This window comes from Pleurodeles waltl, chromosome 3_1 (genome assembly GCF_031143425.1).
Source record: "Pleurodeles waltl isolate 20211129_DDA chromosome 3_1, aPleWal1.hap1.20221129, whole genome shotgun sequence".
Classification (NCBI taxonomy): domain Eukaryota; kingdom Metazoa; phylum Chordata; class Amphibia; order Caudata; family Salamandridae; genus Pleurodeles; species Pleurodeles waltl.
Genome location: NC_090440.1, coordinates 392,169,622 through 392,196,864, shown reverse-complemented (window position 1 = coordinate 392,196,864; position 27,243 = coordinate 392,169,622). Strand labels below are relative to the sequence as shown.

The 27,243-nt window shown below is 46.7% G+C and overlaps 1 protein-coding gene across 1 annotated transcript in view; it reads right to left on the bottom strand.

Annotated features, from left to right (window-relative positions):
• Positions 1 to 15,685: 15,685 nt before the first annotated feature.
• The window catches only part of TMC3 (transmembrane channel like 3), a 627,915-nt gene continuing 616,357 nt past the window's right edge, over positions 15,686 to 27,243 (bottom strand). The window contains exon 22 of the mRNA XM_069222582.1: positions 15,686 to 17,014. Within this exon, the coding sequence (XP_069078683.1) occupies positions 16,168 to 17,014 (847 nt within the window). The 3' untranslated portion in view covers positions 15,686 to 16,167. The remainder of the gene's footprint in view (positions 17,015 to 27,243) is intronic.

Here is a 27,243-nt window from a genome sequence, read left to right as displayed (position 1 = left end):
GTTTCGGTTGTCTATATCTTCTTCTTCTGCCTCCTCATCTTCACTGTTCACAGGCTCCACAGCTGCCACAAGACCAACATCAGGCCCATCCTCCTGCAGAAAAGGCACCTGGCATCGCAAAGCCAGGTTGTGCAACATACAGTATGCCACGATGATCTGGCACACCTTCTTCGATGAGTAGTATAGGGAGCCACCTGTCAGATGGAGGCACCAAAATCTGGCCTTCAGGAGGCAGAAGGTGCGCTCTATTATCCTCCTAGTTCGTCCACGTGCCTCATTGTAGCGTTCCTCTTCCCTTGTCCTGGGATTCCTCACTGGGGTCAGTAGCCATGACAGGTTGGGGTAACCAGAGTCACATGCAGATATCGAGGGACAACTGTTAGACATCCTCCAAACATTAGGGAATCTCCCATACCCAGAGACCTATTTAAACTGTGTGGGGACCTTGGGCTCACCTATTAGCCACACACGGTGCCTCTGGAGTTGCCCCATCACATAAGGGATGCTGCTATTCCTCAAAATGTAAGCGTCATGCACTGAGCAAGGATACTTGGCATGCACATGGGAGATGTACTGGTCGGCCAAACACTACCTGCACATTCATAGAATGGTAGCTTTTCCGGTTTCTGTACACCTGTTCATTCCTGCGGGGGGGGATAAATGCCACATGTGTGCACCTGTTCATTCCTGCGGGGGGGATAAATGCCACATGTGTACCATTAATGGCACCAATGATATTGGGGATATGTCCCAGGGCATAAAAGTCACCTTTCACTGTGGGCAGATCCTCCACCTGAGGGAAAACGATGTAGCTGCGCATGTGTTTCAGCAGGGCAGATAACACTCTGGACAACACGTTAGAGAACATTGGCTGTGACATCCCTGATGCTATGGCCACTGTTGTTTGAAAGGACCCACTTGCCAGGAAATGGAGCACTGACAGGACCTGCACTAGAGGGGGGATTCCTGTGGGATGGCAGATAGCTGACATCAGGTCTGACTCCAACTGGGCACACAGTTCCTGGATTGTTGCTCGATCAAGTCTGTAAGTGATAATGAAGTGTCTGTCTTCCATTGTCGACAGGTCACCAGGGGTCCGTACACCGGAGGATGCCACCATCTCATCACCTGCCGCAGCGGACGTGCCCTATGGAAGAGAAGGGTGAGCAGAGGGTCATACACCACATAGGTTTCACAAGGCTGTTTAGCACAATCGTGAAATTATCTCTGTGTGCCTTTGTCTGTCCGTATTCCTGGCCTAAATAGGTGTGACGCAGTTAGTTTGCCTGCCATGTGGCCCCCTGAAATGGCGGCTGCCTGACCTGTAAGGAGGGACAAGGGGAAATGAGGTAACTGCGCTGGCGTTGTGCAGCGTCGCGGAAGGCGGTCGAAGACCACTGCGCAATTCAGTATTGGTTATCATTGGGCCCTATGGGTTCTAGGAGCAAATGACGATGTACGCCGGCGGTGACGGTACGCACCGCCGCGGACGTGACCGCCATTTTCTATCTGTTCCCTCACTTGATACCTGACCTTCAACAGGAGAGGACCTACACTGCAAGTGCTGCAGTGACCTGCGTCCGGATGCAACTATGGCTACAGTGTTGGGGAAAGGGCCCCCGTCTTCACTGTGGAGAAGTTGGAGAAACTGGTGGATGGGGTCCTCCCCCAGCACACGCTACTCTGTGGTCCTCCAGACAAACAGGCGAGTGAACCGTGTGCATGGTGGATGGGACATGATTGTATGGAGTGTCGTGGATGGAAGAGACGGGGGCAGGCCAGCATGTGAGGATGGTGAGTGTATGTTTTTCTGGGACAGGGTGGGAGGTTTGTGGCCAATGTGTAAGAAGAACTGTACGGGAGAGTAACATCCTTTTTTACTTCACTATTCCTCTAGGTCAGTGCCCACCATAAGAAGGGCATTTGGCGTGCCATTGCCAATGGAGTGCGGACCCTGGGGGTCTACCATAGACGGAGCATCCACTGCTGGAAAAGATGGGAGGACCTGCGCCGCTGGAGCAAGAAGACAGCGGAGGCCCAACTGGGGATGGCCTCCCAACGTGGAAGGGGTGCCTGTTGCACCATGACCCCCCTGATGTACCGGATCCTGGCGGTGGCATATCCTGAGTTGGATGGGCGCTTGAGGGCATCACAGCAGCCACAAGGGGGTGAGTACACTCTCATTCAGCTGACTCTGCACGCTTCACGAGGTGTCTGGGTGAGGGAGGTAGGCTGTGGGTTTCTATAGGCCAGGGCAGACGTGCAAAGGTAGATCCATTGATTTGCAGGCTCAGTCCCACTCCAACCCCAAAGGTGGTATTTGCCTTCTACACCTAGTCAGGCTCCCATGGGTTCCAGCTGTGCATGAAATGGGTCTAGACTGAGTCCCCCATGGGCATGTCCTTTTTCCCTGCACTGTTAGTGCATGGCTTAGTGCATAGGGCTGCTCCCCGTGTGTTGTGTCCGCCAACGGTAGTGGTGTTGCAGGCATTGACCATGTGTCTCATCTGTCTTTCCCCACCTTTTTGTTTTGTCACCCTGTCCTTGTGTGCATTAGCATCATCTGGCAGAGGAGCATTGGCACCGGAGCAGGAGGCAGCTGCAACCCACATGGCCCTGGAAGGTGAATTAACTGAGTCAGAAGGCACCAGTGGGATGGAGGGCGAGGGGAGCTCCACAACGGGGACAGGAGCAGAAACCAACGACAGCGACTCCTCCTCTGATGGGAGCTCCCTTGTGGTGGCGCTGCACCTCTGTGCCCACCTCAACAACAGGTACAGCCGCCACCCCCCCACCAGCACCTCCCTCCCAGCAGCCCCTCATCGAGTTTTCCGTGCCCGCTCACACAGGAGGATGGGCATCACCTTCGCCCCAGGCACCTCAGGCCCTGCCCCAGTCAGCCCAGCTGCCCTCAGTGAGGAGGCTATTGACCTCCTGAGATCCCTCACTGTTGGGCAATCAACTACTTTGAATGCCATCCAGGGTGTTGATAGACATTTGCAGCAAACAAATGCCTACCTGGATGGCATTCATTCTGGCGTGGCGGCCCAAAAGAGAGCATTTCAGGCTCTGGCCTCAGTACTGATAGCGGCCATTGTACCTGTGTCCAGCCTCCCACCTCCAACTTCCTCTACCCGGACCTAATCCCCTGTTTCTCAGCCTATCCCAAGCACACCATCAGACCAACATGCACACTCATCAACACACAAGAGTGGACATGGCAAACATAAGCACCACACATCCCACAGGCACTCACACAAGCACCATCCCCATGCAGACACACCAACATCCACTGCCTCCACTGTGTCCCCCTCCTCCATGTCCTCCTCCTCACTCCCTGTCTCGTCTCCACTCACACCTACATGCACTACATCCTCATCCACTACCTCCATCACCAGCACGCCCATCACCACACACCACTCATGTGCAATCACCACCCCCACTACCATTCACACATCTCCTGTGTCCTCTCCCAGTGTGTCTGTGAGCCCTCCTCCCAAAGTACACAAACGCAGGCACACACCCACCCAAAAGACATCCACCTCACAACAGCCTCCGGCCCATGCACCTACACCCAAATTCAGCAGAGGTACACCTCCTACAACCACTACCTCTTCCTCCACTCCCAAACCCCCTCCATCGTCCTGTCCCAGTGTGTCTAAGAAACTCTTCCTGGCTAACATTGTCCTCTTCCCTACACCTCCCCTGTCCTTCCCATAGGGCCAGGCTGTCCAGGTCCCAGCCCAGCACCTCAGCCACCAAATCCTCCAGCACTGTGGTCTCAGCAAGTCCTATCACATCGCGGGTGGCACCCATCAGTGCTGCCAGTGTGCCACCTAGTGAGGCCAAGGATCAGCCCATTCTGCCACCTGTCAAGGTGAAGAAGGTGCCCACATGCCAGAGAGAGAAGCCACACCAACCACCCAGCAAGGGCTCCTCCAAGCCAAAAGGGGACAGTGCCAAGGGACCAGCAGCGACATCAAAGGTGGGGAAGGGGCACAAGGCAAAGGCAAGTCAGGACAGGGCACAGAGCCTCCGGCTAAGGGACCAGAGTCACCCCTTCTGGCAACCAGAATAGCAACCTGTACGGCAGTGGACACCGCCACCTGCACTGCCACCTGCACCGCCACCTGCACATCTGCTGCCTAAGCAACAGTCCCCAGGATCATCCACAGTGGGCAGCCATCCGAGGTTGCAGGAGACGTCCTGCTGTGTCCCTCACCACCGCCAGCATCTCTGCCACAGACACCGCCGCAAGCACCGCCACCAGCCCCACGACGTGCTCAGACAGTGCCACCACAGCTGACATGGCTATCATCCCCAGTGGCCAGCCATCCGAGGCTGCAGGAGACGTCCTGGACCCTGCCCAGCGTACATGAGGCATGACACCCAGCACTGTTTGTACCTGAAGGTGGCAGGCGAAGTTGCAGCAGGGTGGACAGTGTCTCTGCCTCCATGGAGTATTATGATACCTGTTCCCAGGCAATCTCGTGGCACACACACCCAGTTTAGGGAATGGGACCTGCCACACTGCATATGAAGCACTCTGGGCACAATGCCCCCTCCAGAACCAGTGGAGAAAAGCATCCACTACCCCAGTCCTTGGCAGGATGAAGCACTCTGGGCACAAAGCCCCCTCCAGAACCAGTGGAGAAAAGCATCCACTACCCCAGTCTTTGGCAGGATGAAGCAACCTGGGCACAATGCCCCCTCCAGAACCAGTGGAGACTGTTATCCACTTGAGAGACTGTGGCTTTGCACTCCCCAGGATAAAGCAGTGGGCAAACCACCCACTGGAGAGACTTGAGAGACTGTGGCTTTGCACTCCCCAGGTTAAAGCAGTTGGAAAACCACCCACTTGATAGACTTGAGAGACTGTGGCTTTGCACTACCCAGGATAAAGCAGTAGGCAAACCACCCACTGGAGAGACTTGAGAGACTGTGGCTTTGCACTCCCCAGGTTAAAGCAGTGGGCAAACAACCCACTGGAGAGACTTGAGAGACTGTGGCTTTGCCCTCCCCAGGATAAAGCAGTGGGCATGGAGCCCCGTTGTGGAGCAGTAGCGTAGTCCGTTCATCCGGCTGAGGTGCCCCCCCCCGAAGTGCCTGTTTATTTTCGATCTGATGCCCCAGCAGTGTACTCTCCGTTTCGAGTCAGGTATAATGTGTGGGCTTCGCCCATGCATTTTGGGACCACTGGTCCACGGACAATGATTTCATTACTATCCGGACTTGTGTAGTTGGTGTACATATTTGTATTACTGATAATTTAATTTTGGCCTATCTGATTTTTCGATGATTACACTCATTACAATCATTTCATTTTGTCCTTGCGTTCTTCCAGGGGGTGACGGGGTGTCTATGTAATGTTGCTGCATGTATTTGTGTGTATGGTGTTGAGGGTGGGGGTGGTGGTGTTGCGTGTTGCGTGTGTGTGTGTCGCTCTCTTTTCCCTCCTCCCCTCCCCTGTGTGCTAGGTGCAGTACTCACCGTGGTCATCGCCGGTGTCTTTGCTGCTCATGATACAAGAGGAGGTAAACCAACATGGTCAGGACCTGTAACTCGGGCTCCATGGTGTCCTGGTTCCTCGTTGGGTGTTGAAAGGTGAGTGGTTTCTGTTCCACAGACTGTTTCTGCCGTGCTTTTGATGGCGTTGGTACCGCCCCGGAAAAGGTGGCGGATAGGCCTGTAGTAATACAGTGGACGGTACATTGTGCTCCGCCTGTCTGTTGGCGGTTACTGCCACGGTGTTTGTTTCTACCACCGTGGCGGTCAGAGTTTTAAAGTGGCTGTCTATGTTGGCGGTTTCCACCATGGTCGTGATTCCATTTTTTTACTGCCGGCCTGTTGGCGGTATTACTGCCGCTTTAACACCGACCGCCAGGGTTGTAATGAGGGCCTGAATCTGTAAACTGAAAAATAGATGCTGACCCAACCGACCAGGGTGAAACATTTGGAGCTTCAGGCATGCTTTTCCCAGCACAAGGGTCCTAAACAGTGCAACATAAAAGTTGCAGTATCGCCATTTGGCTGGAATCAGTAATGGCTGGGAGCTGAAAATGCCACTGCTGGAATGTAGTGCCAGTTCCCTCTTTTGGAATGGGGAGTAATCTAGAAGTTTCTCCATGCCTAGAAATTCCAGTGACGGGGTGCCACACCTATATATGAGATACTGAGTTATTTCCTCTGTGTTAGTCTTCAGATCATCGATAGCGTCTTTGATCTTTGAAAGTGCTCACAGACAGAAAAAATGGAGGTGACCAAGGTTTCCAATTTCACAGTTATTAGAGTTACCAACTTGTCAATTATAAGGTTGCAGGATTTGTTGGGTAACAAACAAGACAGGTTGTCACACTGTAAAAAGTGACTATCTGCCTTGTTCACAGACCCCATCATAGTTTTTTAAACTTTTGAGTTGATAAAGGCCTGGGCCCACAAGTGAGAATATATTCACCAACCACTTTTCGGACCCTTTTGCCACCTGCACAGCTAACAGCTGAATCATTCACAGGAGCTTTGGAATTTCTATCATTAGGGGCTACTGCAGATAGCTGAGTGCCAAGTCCAAGCCCCTCTCCTTGACCTACCTCCTCTGTGGGCAAAACTGTGGGCTGGTTGATGACCTGGGGGCCAATTCCGAACTCAACCTTGACTGTGTTGATTTCTTCTGAAATAGCCCCAACCAGAGAAGTAAGAAGCATCATGATACTAGCCCCATTGCACGGAAGTTTGGCAGCACCAGCAGCTGTAAGTAATTTGTGCTTGCCCATGATCGATGGGGAATGTATCCCACAATGCTGAGAGAATAGACTCCTTTAATGGCATCCACACGGCACAGCAAGAAATAGAATGTCCTCATTTTCATCACACGGAACTGAGTACCTCCATGGGCCTCAAGGTACACACCCAGTTGCGGCTGCTTGATTTATATTAAGTAAGCACAGAGATTTGCTTACCAAATTCCACCATTTGCACTGAGTCCGGGGAGTAATCAAACCAAGAGGGGTGACCTGGCCCGGCCTCAATTGAGTGAGGACAGGTGCAGACGGGCCCGTGCTTTGCTCTGGCATGTTCCACGATGTGGCGCAAGAGCAGGCCTTTTAGAGAGCCCACCCAGCATCAAGATGCTCCCCCCCACCTCCTCTCACTCAGGGTCCTCGAGGTTGTAGTTTGCCTGTGTATCTTCCTTGCGGCTTCCAGTCATGTCCACCAAAGGTGCGTCCCACGGAGCAAAAGTGGGGCTTATCGAGTGCCCATCTAGTGCCGAGATGCACCCCCACTTCTGCTCTCCTATGAACAACCCCTTTTTCCCAGTAGCTAAGCCAGATTACTTCTATTGAATAGTCTTAGATTACAGACATCTAAATAGCCACACATGCATATTTGCAATTCCAAACTCACACAGTACAGCATTAACATGTTGCATGCAGCATTAATGTTTTCTGTTAAAGATACAATAACAACCCTGGATTTTTCCAACAGACTTTTCTTCCAGTATATAGCACAGGGATTTTCTTTTTCTTTGCTCAGCTCCCGGTGCTGTTTTTGAGGGCTCCCCCAGAGGTATAAGAACAGTCCGGGGCTATTCTCTGCCTATGTAACATCAATATTATGTGATATTGATTCAGAAGCATTGTCCTTTGTCGATTACATATATGTGACAGATGATGACAAACTCTCAATTAGCCAGAGTAGCTATCATTGTTTTTGCAATGGGATTTGCAGAACATGGGTACAAATTAAAATTTAAGAAAACAAAAAGTGCCGTTCTTAGAGTGCTGTTTCCAGGATATGAGTTATCAAATGAAGCGACGAGCCTGGCACCACACTTCCTTGTGAAGTGTGCTCAATTACAACCACCAAGTACCCTCTCACTCAGGGTTCTTTGGAGGTTGTAGTATACTGTAATCCTTGTTAAGATTCATCAGTTTTGCCAGAATTTCAATGCCAGAATATGCACAGCATATGGGACCACTGTATGGTTTAATTCACAAGTTTTGGACGCCAGCACATACACCAATACTTAGATCACTACAAACTGACATGCTTGAAGCAAAATACTAATACACATGTGTAAACAAATTAACTTGGTCATCTGGATATTACCGGGTGCCAATGGCTTTACCTATGTCACATTCAATGAAGGTGACACACTGCTGATTGGTAATTTTTAGACCTGACAGCCTTAGGGTGGTCACCCTCAACATCTTGCCAGCCTCCACTTTTTTGACACTGTTTGTGGTGGTTTTAGGATTCTGCACACTTTACGACTGCTAACCAGGGCTAAAGTGCATGCTCTCACCCTTAAAACATGGTAACATTGCTTCATACCCAATTGGCATATTTGATTTACTTGTAAGTCCCTAGTAAAGTGTACATGTGCCCAGGGCCTTTAGATTGAATGCTACTAGTGGGCCTGCAGCCCTGGTTGTACCACCAACCTAGGTAGACCCTTAACCATGTAAGGGCTGTGTGTGCAGTTTCACTGCCACTTTGATTTGGCATTTAGAAGTACTTGCGAAGCCTTAAACTCCCCTTTTTCTACATATAAGTCATCCCTAAGGTAGGATCTAGGTAACCCATAGGGCAGGGTGCTGTGTAGGTAAAGGGCAGAACATATACCTATGTGTTTTATATGTCCTGGTAGTGGAAAACTCCTAAATTCATTTTGCACTGTTGTGAGGCCTACTCCTTTCATAGGCTAATGTGAAGGCTACCCTCATATACTGTTTGAGTGGTAGATTCTGATCAGAAAGGGGTAACCAAGTCATATTTAGTATGGCCAGAATGGTAATACAAAATCCTGCTGACTGGTAAGGTTGGATTTTATGTTACTATTTTAGAAATGCTACGTTTAGAAAGTGAGCATTTCTCTGCACTTAAAATTCATCTATGCTTTACAGCCTGTCTCCAGTCTACGTCTGGGCTGGGCTGGGTGACAGCTCACTTGTGCATTTAACCAAGACAACCACAAACACATGATGCTCAGTAACACTTGCACACATCTGCATCCTGAATAGGTTTTTGCTGGGCTGGAAGGGAGGAGGGGCTTGACACTTACATTTCATAGGCTAGTAGCCTGCCCTCACACAAAGGACTGCCAAACTCCCTACTGGAACCCTGGCAGACAGACCTGTACTGAAAGGGGATCCTGAGCACTTCAAAACCACTCTTTGAAGTCTCTCTCCAGTCTACGTCTGGGCTGGGCTGGGTGACAGCTCACTTGTGCATTTAACCCAGACAACCACAAACACATGATGCTCAGTAACACTTGCACACATCTGCATCCTGAATAGGTTTTTGCTGGGCTGGAAGGGAGGAGGGGCTTGACACTTACAATTCATAGGCTAGTAGCCTGCCCTCACACAAAGGACTGCCAAACTCCCTACTGGAACCCTGGCAGACAGACCTGTACTGAAAGGGGATCCTGCGCGCTTCAAAACCACTCTTTGAAGTCTCCCCCACTTCAAATGCACTTTGGGGTATGTAAGCTGGGTCCCTGACCGTACCAACTCAGACACTTCTCAGGACAGACACACTGAACCAGATCCTGCAACCTGACAAGAGGAGCTGCCTGGCTGCCCAAATAACTCACCTGGGCTGCTTTGTTGTGAAGGACTGTTGCCTTGCTGTTGCCCTGCTGCCTTGCTGGCCTCTGCTTCTGCTGAGAAGTGCCCTCGAAGGGCTTGGTTTGAGCATGCCTTCTGTTTCCTGAAGTCTCAGAGCCAAAAAGACTTCTGTTCAAAAGTAACTCCTTGTGCGGTGAAAATCGACGCACAGCCTGCCGGAATCAATGCACAGCCTGCCTAAGGGTGAAAGAATCACCACATCGTTGACCTGGAACAATGCAGCTAGGCTTCCTGAGTGGAAATCGATGCAGCACCAGCTTTGCGACCGAAACTTCAACACACAGCCCACTGGATCGACGCATCGCCGAGCTTGAACAATGCAGCCAACTTCCTGCATAAGGAATCAACGCAGCGCCTGCCATGTGACAGAAACTCGGCGCATCGCCCACAGGAATCGATGCAGCACTTGTGACTTCATCCTGCATGCCCAGGATTTCCACCCATCGTCCCTGGGCATTAAAAGACCCTGCATCGCAGTGAGGATCCAAGACTGTGCACCCGAAATCAACACAAAGCCCTTGCAGCGTGAGAAGAATTGGCACATTGTCTGTGCACATCTAGAAATCCAATGCACACCTTCCTTTTTCCACACATCTCCTTCTCTGCAGTCTCCGTGTGTGTAATTTCGACAAATACCAGGTACTTTGTGCATTGAATTGTTGATTCTTAAAGACTTAAGACTCTTCTTATCATTACAAAAGTGATATTGCAGCTTTTGCTTATCAAATCTTGATCTTTTGGACCTTACTTTACTCAGATAAATATCTTATATTTTTCTAAACCTGTGTGGTGTATTTTTGTGGTGTTTTCACTGTGTTATTGCATGATTCATTGCACAAATACTTTACACACTGCCTTCTAAGTTAAGCCTGATTGCTCTGTGCCAAGATAGCAGAGGGTGGGCACAGGATAATTTGGATTGTGTGTGACTTACCCTGACCAGGACACTGGCCCCTACTTGGATAAAGGTGTATACCTCTGCCAACTAGAGAGCCCATTTCTAACAGTTATAAATCACATTTATATTCCAATGTTGAAATGTGTTTTGCTTCCACTGAAAAAACGACCAACTGCAATTCAGATGTCTGTTATTAAGGAAAGACCACTGGCTCAAGGAAAACACATCATTGTTATTACTCCCATTACAATCTTAAATGCTGGGCAGGGTATTTACATCTGCCTGTGAAACCTTTGAATTGCAAGTTGTAAGGTCATCCTGTGAAATACAGTTGCTTTTAAATACCAACTTTCCAAGGCAATTTCGTGAACTTGTGAGTCACGTCTTTAATGCTACTAGCACCATGGATGTCGTACACTTTTTAAAGGTGATTAGGTCTAGTTTTGTCAGCACCTTCCAGACTGTTTTTGAGGTGATTCCATGTTTTACACACTCCTTATGTTTGAGTGTATTTGAAGGTATACCACTGTTTTGTTGTTAATTGGTGGTATTTTGCTACTTCTCTTTCTGTTCCACCGTTGATGTTCCATTTCAAAGCCAAACAGTGATGGAACTACTGCACATCCAGCTGTGTAATGACTGCATGATTCAGTACTCTGGTGTACCTTTGTTGGAGGAACTAAATGACAACTAGTCTTTGGGGGTTATTCCAACTTTGGAGGAGGTGTTAATCCGTCCCAAAAGTGACGGTAAAGTGACGGATATACCACCAGCCGTATTACGAGTCCATTATATCCTATGGAACTCGTAATACGGCTGGTGGTATATCCGTCACTTTACCGTCACTTTTGGGACGGATTAACACCTCCTCCAAAGTTGGAATAACCCCCTTTGTCTTTTAGACTAGTATGGTTCAACTGTGTGCAGCCTGTGTTCCACTTTCTTTGGTGCCCTTGTGAGTCCACACTAAGGCCCACATTATGACATTGGCGGTATAAACCGCCTACCACTGCTGTGACGTCCGCCAAAAGACCATCACTGCGGCTACCATCTGTCTGCCAGATTATGACCACAGCCTGACTTCCACCACAAGAAGGGCGGAAATCTGGCCGTGGCCATAATGGTGGATGGTGGTTAGGTGGCGCTGGTACCACCAGCACCCCCACACCAGTAGACCACCACCAGTGGTATCATGACCTGTGATACGGCCTGGTGTGGTTCTTCTGAAGGAGGCTGCTGGCAGTAGCAGCGTCCCGTTCCATTACGGAAGACCACCTGGATGTAGGTAAATTTGGCTTCTGACAGGGGAGGGTGGTGGGGGTGTGTGTGTGTTTGTGGGGTTCTGTGCATGAATGTGTGAGTGTGTGGATTAATGCGTCTGTGTGTGTAGTGCTGTTTGCGTGGGTGTATGCATGTGTGTGAATGCTTGTAAGAATGGAAATGTGAATGCGTGTCTTCATGTGACTGTGAATTTGGGTATGGATGTGTGTGAGAATGACTGGATGTATGCGTATATGCTAGTGTGAGTGAGTAGGTGTATGCATGGTGCGTGTCTGCGGGTGTGTGCGTGTATGGGTTTTGGAAGGGGGGAGCGTGGATAGAAGGTGGGGTGTGTTTGGGAAGTGTTTCGGAGGGTGGGTGAGCCTCCTTCCATTGACAGGGAAGGAATTCCCTGTCTTTAGTAGGGCCTACCACCATCGTGAGCAACGCAACGAAAACGATGGTGGTAGGCTAGCTCAAAATGCGGCCGGCTGTACTATAGCGGCTGCCGGGCTGGTGATTGATATCTTCGGCCCAGCGGCTGCTACCGCCATGGCAGTCTGAGTGGAGAAATGATGGGTTGGCTGCAGCCAACCCACCATTCTCATAATGTGGTGGTATGTACCGCCAGCCTGCTGGCAGTACTACCGCCACATTACCACTCACCGCCAGGGTCATAATGACCCCCTAAATGTGTGTCTTGCAATGCAATTGATACTATCTACTGACATGAATCTGCTAATGTTCTCTTTGAGGGTTTATTTATGGAGTTGTCCTATAAGACTAGAATTGGTTCAGAATGCCTTTCAAGAGCCATCTCTCATGGATATGGGTGCTACGGCTCCAGGATTCCCTCTTCTTGGCTCACCGACTGTGGACATTGCACAGGAGGCTGCTCTCTTGGTGGAGGCTGAGGCTTTTGATCGTCTGTTCCTTTGACTTACTCACTAAGGCATTGGGTGTTCTGTTGTCCGTGGATGCGGGATCCATTCTGGATTCCAATGCCACTGACATCATGGACACCTCCACTGACTTTTAAATTTGGCCCTAGATTTTAAAGCAAATTGAGAAGTTTTAAATGGTTCATTTTATGGCTTGTTTGCCCTGCTTGTAGGTGAGAAAATCTTAATATTTCAACATTTTATACTGTATGGTTTTTAGAATCTTTCTTTTTCACTGACAAGGGGAGGGTGTCATCAGGACCTTTGGACCCAAATTGGTTCCCCCTGTTTTTAGCTACATTTTCTATTTCATATTTTACATGTTTTAGCTGAATTATGTTTAGCAATTACATCTCACACACATTTCTTGAATGATATTCTTCTAGCAATAAGTGGAATGAATTGCGTGTTTAGTTAGCCTTTGCACAACAATTAATCAATACTTTCTGTTCAAGGCTTGGGACACCGTACACAATATCCTACTTTTTGTGTTGCCTATCCAGGAGACAGCTTCTAATATTTAGACACAGCATTGCTTCAGAGCTCTGCTCCCAATGCAGTATAGCTTTATTATATAAAGGGTGCACTAACCCAAAAGGGGCAGAAGGCACTCCACCGACGACCCTCCTGAGCCGAATGCTGTATTTGACATGAAGCTCTGCTGGCGCTAACCTACCAGCTCCTGAGAGTGTTGCCTTCTGCACCGCAGACCAACTCCTGACACTGTTTTCAGGTATCGGGCTGGGTCTAATCCCTTAGGTCGGGCCAGGCAGAAACGTACACTTGCTATGCTGTCAGCATAGCCTTTAGAGTCTCTAGAGCTTTTAGAAGTCATTTATAATGGTTGCATTATTTATTGTCTTTATCATGTTGATCATGCTGGTTACTTTGCTGTGTTTCATTTGCCTAATTATAGCAGCTCATTTGCTTTATGTAAGATTACCTTTGCCTATTGAAAACTTAGTTTGTATATTTTTTGTGTCTTCACCTTGGCATGCATGAGCAATGAGATCTAGTGCCACGACTGCCCTGGGGAGCCAGAGGGTCATGTTTAGGTTGTCATAAACATGTTCTACCCCAGTAGGTTCAGGGGTTCCGGTGAGGCACTGTGAGCTAGCAAGGAATTGGGCCTACCATTTCTGATGGAGTGGATGGACACAGGGGGTCATTATGACCCCGGCGGACGACGTTAATATGGAGAAAAGTACTGGCAACAGGCTGGCGGTACTTTTCTCCATATTAAGACATTGGCGGTTTGGCTAAAGCCAAACCGCCAATGTACCACACCGACCGCCACAGCAGGAACGACCGCTGGGCTCGAGACTTCAGTCTCCATGCATGGCGGTAGGCACTATCAGTGACAGGGAATCCCTTCCCTGTCAATGATAGGGGTCGTCCTCGCCCCCTCCCCCTCCCCTGGTTCCCCCCAGTTCCCCTCCTCCCCAGACCCCCACTACATACAAGCACCTTCAAGCACACATGAACACACGCATACACACACTCATACCCACATTCATCCACGCATGCATACATCCATTCACATACACATCCACACCCACACACTGTCATACATACAAGCACACACGCATTCACACAACACAACATACACGTACTCATACATGCATGCACATACAGCATGCTTCACACATCCGCATACACACACGCTGAGACATACACACACACACAACACCCCCCTCCCCTGTCAGAGCACCCAACTTACCTGATGTCAGGGGGTCCTCCGGCAGGAGATGGGACGGGGCGCTGCTGCCAGCATCAGGGTCCGCCAGCAGAACACCGCCAGGCCGTATCATGGGTCATGATACTGTCTGCGGCGGTCTACTGGCGTGACCCTGCTGCTGACAACAGCACTACCTTACTCCCTGCATGGCCACAGCTGCATTTCCGCCATCCTTCTGGCGGAGATCCGGCTGTGGTCATAATCCGGCATGACAGCTGGTAGCTGCGGCAACGGTCTTTTGGCGGCCGTCGCTGCAGCACTATGTGGTTTTTACTGCCAATATCATAATGAGGGCCTTAGTCTCCCACATTCTGAAGTTTTGCTGTCCTAAATACCCAATCCTATTACCTTAGCAAGAACTTTATGGCATAAACAAGGTTATCATTTTATTTGAAGTGGGGGTCAGTAGAAGAAGAAAGAGTACTAAATGAAGTAGAGTAGAAGTTAAAAAACTGACTAGATAAAACATGGGGTGTTTTTCCAGGGTTGGGCGGCATGTTTTATGATATGGAAGCATCGCATGCCATCATATCTGTAACCATTGAGTTGCCTTTACTGATCGATTTAAATACTGCAGCTGGCTATTGCAAGGGGATTAGGTATACAACGAGAGGCATATAGATGAGCATGGATCACAACAAGTGTTGCATTAATGCAGCTTTTCATGCTATGTATGGCTCACTGGAACACATTGGAGGAATACATTCAAGGTGTTGATTTTCAGTGATCTGGAATTTTGATTATTGAGATTCAGAGATCAGAATTTGAAATGACATATTAGCTGCGGCCAATAAAATATCATGCATCTGCTGCATTTTTTTCGGGAGATACAATAGAGTAGTATGATTTGCGATATGCATGATGAGCAGTTTATGTTCATGCGGTTAATCATTATTTAAGAACAAATAAAAATGGGATAATCAAGGTAAATACAAAGTTAAGGAGGACATTTCCCTGCATGTGATTCATTGTGGTGTTGAATAGGATAGGTTTGGTACTGTTGTAGCACATCTAAACCTTCTGTATACAGCAGCTGCCCTCCATACACAAAGCACTACTTTAACAAAACCCCCAAAGACAAGGAGCATGATGGTTATGCTTCATAGGCATTTCTAATGCAAATGTGGTCCTTCTAATCTTTGTATCATCACGTTTCTGAAAATATCATGGAGTTTTTACTGTTTTTTTCCTGCAAATTAAAAATACACTTGCTTGTTAGGACTTAGCAGATGAATTTTCAACTTTATTTAGCCTCACACAAATTGACAGCAAGTTTGTAATTATTGGGATAAATCAAACACCAATATTATTTTAAAATAAGTTATTTTTCATACACAATTCGCAAAATTACAGATGGTTTTAAGGTAGTTTGTATGTGACGTATTCATTTAGCACACAGGCTTAAAGAGTTAGCCTATATTTTTTGTAACAAAATGAAGTTGTGCGTTCAGTGAACTACATGTATCCTTCTGATCTCTTACTCAAGCTCCATACTAATAAGTGTAGTAGGGAAGGGATGATACACAAATTTGTTTCTACTTTTCCATTAAGCAAACTACTTTGCTACACCCCTTCTAGTTAGCAAACTATTTCAAAACAAACTTGTCATGGTTTTTGTTTCCCTTAGTGATATAACTTACTGTTGGCCAGATAGAAGCAAATTACATTGTAAATACATATGGCGTATGATGGGTTTGTGTCCTAGACATTTGAGCAAACAAGTTCATTGGGATCATTGGTGTGTAGATCTATAGTGGCCTTTGCTTTCTTTTTGTTCAGTTTTGAGTTTGATTTGAGGTATCTATCTTTCTTGTGTATGACCTGGATGTACTGATCAGTGCTGCTGTTTTGCTGGTCACTACTGGAAGCAATGGAAGAGTCTGAATCAGTCAAAGTAGGATCTTGCTTCTGTTTGCATTTAGCCTTCATATGACGCTGCACATAGCGTTCATCCACCTCAACGTTTTTCATGCTGGGCTTTCTGCGAACACGCGGTCTCTCGAGTTCAAAGTCAAAGCTTTCATCCCAAGATTTGTACTGCATTTTAGATAAGTCTTTATCAGTTAAGATCTGACTGTCCACACGATCTCCAATATAGAACTGAGGAGGTGGGCGAAGGTCTGACAAAGAGCGTGGTCGGTGGGATCTATTTATCAGATCTCTCCTCAGTTCCTCCTCCTCCTCTTCACTGAAGTGAGGTGAATAGTCTCTGTGGGGTGTTCGAACAACATATCTTCTGACATTTCGTGGATATAACTCCACAATATCTCCTGACCCCTCTGTTCTGAAATGCCTGGGTAACCGCGAAGTGGATCTCAGTAGTTTCTTGCGTGATTCATGCTCATTAACAATAAAATATCTTGTGTGGGGTCTGCGGCCCACAAACCCCTGTGCACCTGTTCCTGGTCCATCTGGATTAACTTGTCGAATGCCTTTTCTAAAGAGAGGTTCTGAATGGACATCATCTACTCTCTTCTTGACAGATGCTTGTGCTAAAGCCTTGTTTCGACAAATGTCACTGGCACTTCCCATAGCAATCCCTGGGTGCCTGCAAGTAAAGACATAAAGATAAAAGTGTTAGCAATCTGAATCTGAATTAAGGTCTAAACTTGATCTTATGGTAAAGTGGGTCTACGCAAACATGATATTTAAATTAGGTCTGGCAACAACAGACAATGTTTCCAGTAGGTAGAGCCCATTTTTGTCATTGGTTATTATTTAGAGTTTGACAAATGCAGTACATTAACCAAATATCGGCTGATGTCTATTTCACCCCATTCAGAGTGTGTAGATGGTTATAGACTTTGAGAGGGACAGGAGGTGGATATGACAGCAGCCTTTGCCAGACACCTACATACTTTGACAGAAACGTATTTGACTCGAGGCAGGAAGAGACTAACTTAAGGCTTCAAAGTTCCTCATTAATCAGAAGAAGCCATGGGCTTTTCGATTGGTCCTTCAGGTGTGCTCATTTTGCGCACAAGATCCAGCGTCCATTGGTTGCTGGTGACACATTCAAAGTTGCATCTAATTCGGATTTTCTCAAAGAAAGCCTATTGTCATTTCGATGATTTCACACAGTGCTGACAAAACATTACATTTTCTACTTGTTTGTCACTTTAGAATCCTTTCTCAGGGTACACAGAATGGACTAAACATTTCTCACATGGGAACTATAAGTTTCCTGTCTTGTTTGGAAGCTTGATCAAATATTGTTACATAGTTATCATTGAAACATGTTCTTCGTCTTCAATGCAATAGGACATTCAATATCACGTCAGCAACCTGGGGAAAGAATTCAGGTCAGAGGGAACAGAATGAGCAAGTAATTTTCCTCTACTGCTACAAAAATTAATCTTTCAGGCCCAGTCAAGCTAAGAAAGCCTTCATTCACATTAATACAATTAGTACACTAATAAAACATATTTCCCACCTTACAATTGAAATCAAACCAGCAAAGTAAATGATTTAATTGCAAACATTATTTACATGTTAGAACAGTTTAAAGGTGCATTTATTTTTCTGCACACATTTAACTCATGTTAATAAAATCCATTTAAATCAATTTAAGTATGATTAATTTGTGTTAATTTCATACTTCAATTCCAATATTTATCTAGTAAAAATACTTTTTGCATTATTTCAAGTCAGTAATTCTCTCAAATAGAAATTCACACTATCTTCGGATTTAACCGTGATGTCAAAATACGAATGGTGGCCACATTGTCCACCACAATTGAAACGTGCACATTTTACATTTTCTCGGTTAGGCTTTTAAACTGAAGGTTAACTAGTCACCATATGCTAATTTCCATGCCACAAAAATATTAATAAAATGTGATCTCTATCACCAGCATAGGTTAATCAATACCTTGATGGGCTTCCCTGCTTAGGACGATAGAACATGGACAATGGCCCACTACTGCAGGGACACTTGTCAGTTCTACGGCTCTCTGAATTCAGTTTGATCCCTTTGTCTGTAATTTCCTGAGCCATTGTACTGACCTATGGGGAACCCTTCACCTTAACTGTGGACCCCATCTGTGCAACACCAAAAGGCAGACTCCACCACCGTGGCCAACAAAGTGATATAGCCCATACCACCCCTTGTGTCTGACCTCTGTCTCTAACCCAATGACAACAACCAACAGAGGCCACTGACAGCTGTCAGTGTTAACACCCAGGCCCCAGACCATTCAGGAGTCTCTCATGTCTGTGGTTTCTCAGAGTGGGGGGCAGTAGCCCCAGATGCCTTGCACACTTTTCCCACTCTACCTCCTACTAGTTCAAGGGTGGTAGCCTGACACTGGTCATTTGACCCAGGGTCTGTACCCTTAGTCTGAACATGTGCATGACAAGCCAAGACTTACAGGGGAGCACAACAGCTCCCCCAAGGAAAACACATTCTGCATGTGTTGCGTAACAGTCTGCTCGCTACAGGTCGCCAGCCCCCTGTCCCTGTGAAAGTGCATGGAGACCCTCATGCCAGATGTGGTCTCACCAGGGTAAGGTTTGAGGTGTGTTGATCTAAGAGCTGGCAACCCCCGACTCACTGGTCCTTCCACTGTGTACTGTTTCCACCTCCTTACTCTCCATCTCGGACTCTGTACTCTCTGCTGTAGATTGATACACTTAGAAGGCAGAACGGGTAGCGTGCTTGTGGTGGCTGCCCCTCCCTGCTCTTATGTCACTGTGAGACTCCCATTAGTGGATGGTCTCCTGATACAGACCAGATACCCCTGTTTTTGCCTCCTCTGAAAGAAATTGAAGTACTGGGGCTGGAAATAGGGTGCTCTGGCCCTCTGCCCAACCCAAATGTTCTCCTACTCTTAAAAGGGACATTGGACCCTCCCTCCACCCCCGGCTACACTGAAACCTGTCTGGGTTATTGTGACCCTCCCCGTCACTCTGTTGAGGGGAACCTGAGCCTTTGCAAAAGTATTTAGCTATTGTTAATTGATTTTTATGATATCAATTGTGTATTTTGTTTTATATTTTGTATTAATAAGTATGCATTTTCCCCAACACTCTCCTCCTGTTGCTTAGGTTGAGAGGGAAAAGTAAATCTGACAATTCCAATGTCCATCCTTCCTCTGCTGTTGCTTGGGTTGGAGTGAAAATGGTAACTCTGAACACACAAGGTCCAACACTTTCCTTACTGTTGCTTAGGTTGGAGTCGGAATACTAAACATGACCTCTCCAAAGTACAACACTTTTCCTACTGTTTCTCAGGTTGGAGTGGGAATAGAAAATTCCTCCTTCCAAAGTCCATCTCTTTCTTTGCTGTTGTGTAGTTTGGAATGGGAATAATACATTTGATTCCTGGAGATTTAAACACTTTTTGGATTTGAAGCTGGAAGAATTTTTTTATTATAATGTTTATTTTAATTGACTTTGTTTGATAATTATTTCACGTTTGTTTAAAATTTTGGACATAGAATTGTAGTGTAATTACTGTTTCCTTTTTTTAAAGTTTCATCTAAGATAATACATTTGTGTAAACTTTTCTATATAAGTATGTTTGAATTTTGATTATGCCTTTATTTTAATTTTGTGTATTGCTTGTGATTTTATTTATATATGAATTTTAATGATACGTTTTTAAGTTTTATGTTTCTGATTTAGTAAATATATTGTATATAGCTTATGTATATATAGTATATATGTTTTCAATTTTTCTGAATATATTTAGTGTTTGCAATACTCTTCTTTAAAAAATATTTCGATTTATCAATATATTGTTTATTACTTATGTACATTTATTTATTAAGTGTTATATATTTTGAAAAAACATAGATACATTTATGTTTACATTTTTTATTGAACATGTGTATTTTTATATGTAGTATTATTTTAGAGTTAATAATTTGCTAAGTTATTCCAATTTTAAGTACTTGCAAACATATGTACTTAAATATGTAATGCCAATATTTAGGACCAAGATATTTTGTAGATTTTTTTTTTGTACTTTAAGTTGTAAGTACAAAAAACTAATGTTTATGACTGTGGCATTGTTGATGCAATATTTTAGTATCACAATATTTTTAACAATGGTAATATATCATTTTAGGCCATATAAGCCACAGCCCAGCCACATGCCTGAAGCTAAACTGTAATGTCCATTAATTCCTGGCAACTAGTATCATTTTCAGAAAAGTCCAGACTCTTCTAGTAGGAGTTATTTCATGCAGGTTTTTGGATGTTTCTCCAGTTTATGAATGGGTTGCTTGCACATTTTGACCCTTGGCCACTGTGAGTTTACTACATACGCCCAGTGCATGTGCCCTACCCTAAACATGTAGCAGACTGTCAAACGCTGTACAGGATAAATGTAGTAACTGACTGTGGCTTTTAATTAGAGTAGCAATGTAATCAAATTATAAATATGCAACAGAGGTCAAAGTGGACTGTGTGTGACTTTTTGTCTTGCTCCCTGTAACATGGAACTCAAAATGGGTTAAAATTAGGGGAGGGCAGAACTCACAGAGTATCACTCGGTAGAATTCCGTGGAGTTACCTAAAAACTCTGCGCGATTCTGTGGAGTTCTACGAGATGTGAAATTCAGTACATTGCGCTGCTCACAGTGATTTTTAGCTCCGGGAGCTTGTCCTGTGCTGTACAATCAGCACAAACGGCACCATGCTGTCCAATCGAGGGCACTATCTCTGCTGCTCAAGTAGATTTTCTACTCAAGTCCCAGCTTTCTCAATGCGAGCTGCAGCTTTCTCAACACGAGAGATAGCGACCTGTTGTGACCGCCCACATTGAGAAATCTTGCCAGGAGGCAGTCCAGCCCTCAATTTTCTTACTCACCAACTTAACTTTGGGGAATCATGAGCAAGAAAAACCTTCACCATGCAGTAGTTGTCAGAGGTTTTCTAGAACTCCTCGCTCCAAGCGGAGCGCAGAGTGTGAAAAACTCCAATAACTCAACTTGTACAGTGAAGAAAGCTAGTTACAGACCATATCACAGAAAAATTAATGTTTCTTTCTCTTTTACAAATCATTACCATCTCTTTTGAATCAAGAATGACACATCAACAAAATCACATGACAGCAGCCTAGGGCAGCAATGTTAGAAACACCCTGCATATTACGGACATGGATATTATATCTCATTACAAAAACATATTTTATTTTATAAAAAAAAAGGCAGTGTTAGCATTGTACTGACTCAGTAAAAAAGGTAAAATAATAATTTAGTAGCGTTGAATGCAATTACCATACACAGGCAACTTTCAAGGGATATGAAACCCTTATCAAATAAGTAAGATTAACTAATTTACATTCTGTTTCTTACACCCATTGGAGATTTAAAAATATCTGTGATTACACTGAAAGTTTCCAGCTGGAGTGTAGTAAATGGTTAAGTCTAACTGTCAATACTATCTTCTCTTTCACAGAGTCATGGGTTGATGTTCATGGCTACATTGACCATGCCCTGTGATGCCTGAAAATAATCACAGGCATCACAGGGCATGGTCAATAGGGTACTTATAAAGCATCTTAATAAAGCAAATATAGTGCAGGAGTATTTAGATATGGATATTGCACAATATACATGAGGCATAATTGACTGCATACATGCAGGAGAAGTGATTTGGGAGAGAGCGCTAGATTTATAGGACTAAAATGTTGAATGAATGAAAATAGCATTTTTGAAACTCAACTTCTTCTAAGGTACCTTAACCCTGTTTCCCAAAGATGTACTTGTTGTTTTTAGATCTTACAACGGGCAGCTTTTGCTCTCTGGCAAGACCTTGTCACCTCTACATTTGCCACTCCCTACACTGCACAACATCACAACATACAACTTTCAGAAAGGGGCCGGGCCATTCTTCTTCAGGAATTTGCTTGCACTTCATGGATCTCCTTGAAGGACTGTTTGTTTGTTATGAGTCAGGACACAACACACTAACACACACACTTATACACACAATTGTCACTTTAATGAAGTGCTAGTCACAGCAGCTTTAAAAATGTGCTAACAGAGGGCCTGTTGATGTGTCTTGTGATGTGCACATCACAGTTATGTATCCTGAGGTTGAATGGGTAATGATGGAAGAATACGAAACCTCTAGTAAATGCCTTAAGGTACTGTAGCCAGCCACAGCAAGCTCTTTGCATAAGACTCAATAGACCTCCAGTAATAGCCTAAGGTACTGCAGCCAGTTTCACCAAAGTGCCACTTGCAGCTTTTCAGGCCATACAAATAAACTTGTTAAAAGAACCAGAACTGTAGTCTTTGTCAGTGATTGCTTGCTAGCGTGCTGCCTAAGTTGTTTGCATTATCAACTGTCTCATTTTTAAAGCCTCCTCTTTCTTTGTGATGTCCTGGAATTGGTTACCGAGGAGCACTACTTTTGTGGTTGAGTATTGCCGGTCTTCATTTTAAAATGGCATTTACACCTGCCACCAGTGACACTTTTAGGATTGTTTTTATGGGGCCCATTTTGAATCTGAGCTTATCCACAAATTCGGGAGCTTTCTTTCTTGTTCAAATATAATAAAGTAGGCTGTTTTCAAGGGTGACTAGTGTTAAAGAGCAGTGGAGCATTGCCTTACTATTCATGGAGGAGTGAGAAGGTACTACAAGCCGTTCAGTGTTAATGGCAGCAGGTTGCTAGCAATGAAACAACCAAGACTGTGTTTATTTAGCGGTAGGGAGGGAGAGAGGGCTTTTGTGCCGCCACTGCCCTGGAGCACTATTGCTGTGGCGCCGGGCAGAGTCAGCAAAGCTCCATACAAGTAAATGGCTAGGAGCAGGGCTCCCATTGTAGCAGTGTGGGAGTAGGTGGTTCTGAGGGGGCCACGTTAAGGGAGGAGTCCAGCAGCTTATTCCAGCCCTTAAAAACTGGTCTAATGGAATAGATAACACGTGCAGCGATTTGTTTAAGAGTTGTTTTTTCTCACTCATTATGTATCCTCCTACCTGCCAGATTTTAACATGTTTTCCCATGGCAGACCTTGGGGCAGAAATGCAGGACTGCTGGAACTGCAGAAGCTTTGCAGCCCACCAATCTCCCTACCCCTGACGGCCTCAGGCAGTGCCAGGGGTCTGGGGTGGGGTCACTATTAGTGCAGCAGCTGGGCCCAGGCCTACCTTCACCACTTCAAGATTTAAATCGCATTTTATAATTCCCCAGATGCTTGGTGAGTGGAAATTTACCCTTTTTCTGCAAACATCTATACATTTTGGTGTCACAGGCTGTACATGTTGACATCACAAAGTCCTGAAAACATTTTACTATTGTTTTTGCATCAATTTAAGCGGTACAAAACAAGTTTACATTACTGCTCTAATAGTTAAGATGTTACCATATGCTGATTTTGATAACATCTTGTTTATCTGCTACAAGTGCTTTTTCCTCTCTTGGGGAAAGAGATCAATCAGTGATATGATGCTTTGAGGCTTCACTATTTGATTTACAAGTCACTTCCTAAACTGAAACACCAAATGGGAAAAACTGCAATCTTAGTCGTAAAACAACTTTAAATTATGAGGCAACTGTTAATTCGCGTTGCTGTTGATGTTTCTTTGTTTCCTAATAAAATGAGTCTGAAGTTGATTCATAGGTAGGCGCTATGGGCAGTGGCAGATTTGGGTGAATAGCCTGCATCAATAATACAGCAGGACTTCTTCATATCATTTATCTTTGGATGCAAACATTGACAGCATTTCAATCATCTTTCAAATGCACTTCCTCCTTTCCAGGCAGCACACAGTGCAGGATTTCTTACTTGTCCGTGGGCACTGTAGTATGGGGCCCTAGGCCCTCATTCTGGTAAATGAGGGGATGCAGACACAGTGGTAGGGTGGTACTAGACTGGCCTCAGGCACGTGCGCCCGGCCCCTTTTATTGGCAGGGTCACCTGACTGGTGACGCCTGTGTTAGGTGGGTGTGGGTTACATATGTAAGACAAGCCCTCAGCAGAGTGGCTGGCAGAAACACTAGAATGAGTCCAGCTGGACTCTACATCCCTCCCAAACTTTATTGAGGAACCAAACAAAAGTCCAACCTGTAAAAGAAACAATAACAAAGCACCACAATCAGTCTCTCGGCCTCGAAAAGGCAGACTGCAGAATTGCAGTGGACATGGTGCAGCTGGGAGCACCCGGACACCTCCGCACGAGTCCATAATTTAACCAGGTACAGCTGGGCACGAACACTGTGTGGATGAAGTCCAGATACTTCAGTCGCTTGTCCACGACCTCACAGTTCGCTGTATATTGTTGATCCGGTCCTGCCTGGGCTCATGTGGTCAAAGTCTATTTACAGTTTCTGATGCTGGTGCATCTGGAGCAGTGGTGAGTCCACTGTACACAGTTCTGGACGGAATTCTGACACTGGAGATTGTCTACCTCCTAAGACTGCAGATTACGTGACTGCCTGGGGCGCCTGGGAGTCCAGCGGCAGAGCAGCGGCAGTCTTCCCTCTCGTGCCAGACCTCCATCAAGCAGGAGTCTCCTCGAGGCCCTTCCGCGGGCTTCAACGGGACTGTGTGGGCTGTGCTTGCCTATCTCAGGCCCAGCAAACACGTCTCAGAGGAACAGCCTACAGGACCACATCCTAGTCTCGCATGGAGCCACAAGGGTTGTTGATGCAGGGTCTGCTTGCTCGAGCCATCCGGATTCAGGTGCTCTGGCCATAGTGCAAAGTCTTCAGGTGACCAGTCTCTCGATATGAGACCTCCGTGCTTCTGGATGCCTGACGTGGAGCTGTCTCAGATGCATTCTCTCTCAGCGATATTCCACTCTCACAGGAATTTGTTGGAGGCCCTTGTCCCTGGATTGCGGCGGGACTGCGTGGGCTGTGCGGGCCAACATCGGCCCCACAGGGCCACGTCCTAGTCTTGTGCAACCCCAAGGGTGGATGGTCCAAATGATCTGGTCTGCTTTCACCGGCAGGCGTCCGGTTCACGGAGCTCATGGCAGGTGTTCAGATGATAAGTTTCTACGTTGCCAGACATGCCTTGTCAGCGTCGGTTCTTGTTGCTGACTGTCTCCACTCAGGTGGTGCTGTGCTCCTCCTTCGATGATTGGGCGATGCACCTCATCATGATGATGTTTTTCATCGTTTTGCAGATCAAACAGGTGGCGTCGGCTTCGTCGGCAGAAGGACCACTTGACAGACGTAGTGGCCACGGCGGGTCTTGTGTGGCCTGTGCAGTTGGAGTCAGGGATGCCATCACAGCCAAACAGCCGGTGACAGGTGACAGGACGGTCATACTGGGAAGCGTGGGGGACCACCCGCATCGCTGTCTTCAGTGACGTCTGCTCACCCCGGTGACTGTCTTGTACTGATGGGTGCCTCCTCATCTGCTCGCACGAGTCCTCAGTTGTGTCACTCTACTTCCTTCCACTTTCACACCTGCGATGGAGTTGATCTGTGGTGTGACCGGTCTGTCACACTCCTCTCCTCCTCTCCTCATTTCTCCTCATTTCTTGTTGGCCTCGTGCCACTCTCTCTTCTCCTTGGTGTGGCGTCGTGCCACAGGTCACATGTTGCGGCACATGGACCTTGCGCTGCACCTCTGATGGTACTTCTTCCTCTTTGTCCTCGACGTGGCGTTGTGCCACGGGTCGCATGCTGCTTCACACGGACCTATCACTGCACCTTCGCTGGTGCATCTTGCTCGGTCGCAGCCTCTCACGGGCTGAGTCCTGTGGGTAGGACATGATCTGCTCTTCAGGCAGACCTCTCCCGGTCTGGTCCGTTCCCGGATCCTCTTGGTGGACCTCTCTCAGGAGGGTCCCCGCTCTCTTCCTCCTTCTCTTCACTCGAGGGCGCCACTCTTGCTCCTCGAGGCTGCGCTGTTACGGCGCTCACTCCTGCCATCTGCTCTGGCAGGGTCGGTCAGTCCAGATGACCTGCTCACTGATGGGCCAACAGTGGCTATCTTCCGTCGCTGCGCGGCCAGCTGACATGGCCTCTTGTCCCGTGCGTTACGTCACGCTCTCGGGTACTCTCTCCATCTTCACGGACTTTACCCATATCGTCACATTCTCGGGCGCAGCTCTCTGTGCTTGCTGCGCACGTGTCAGTCTCTTTTTTTTCTAGCTGTCCTGTGGCAACGCCTGGCATGTCCCTTTCTTGTCCTGCGGTGATGTCCATCACTGCTGGGGCATGTGGCATTCTTTCGGCTGTGGCGGCGGACGGCCGCCAGGGGCTGCGCAGACCATGCGCGCTCTCTTCGTACCTCACGTGGCACTTGCGTCCGTTTCTCACCGTTGCAGCTTGGCTGGGACAGCTGCAGTCTTCTCCTTCCCTTTTGCAGCGTCGCTTCCTTCTTCTTCGCCGTTTCCGTCTTCTGCGCCGTTTCTGTCCACGGGCGCACTCTGGGTGTGGAGCAGTCACTTTCTGAAGGTGCTGCTGTAAACTTGCCTTCATCCAAGCTTCTTTTACCTTTAAAACAGAAATAGGGTGCAGTACCGATTCTGGCCACTGGATGCCAGTAGTGCACTTTTTTTTTTCTAGCTTGAAGACAGTCTTTCCTGTTACCGGCCTCGTTTGTTTCAACAGATGCCGGTGAGGAGGGCATGCTGCTGGGAGGACTTCGTCATGCTGGTGGGGGCTGCAGGTAAGTGCTATTTTATTTATCTTTTATCTTCTCACCCTTTTCTCTTCTCTCTTTATTTTTTTCCTTTCTGTCAATTTTTTTTTTTTTTTTTACAACTGAACAGCCTCGTTTGAAGAGGCATGTGGAGGGCACAAACGTTAGTGAAGTGGGGGTGTGGGCTCCGGGCACCGTTTTTTTTTTTCTCTCTCTCTCTC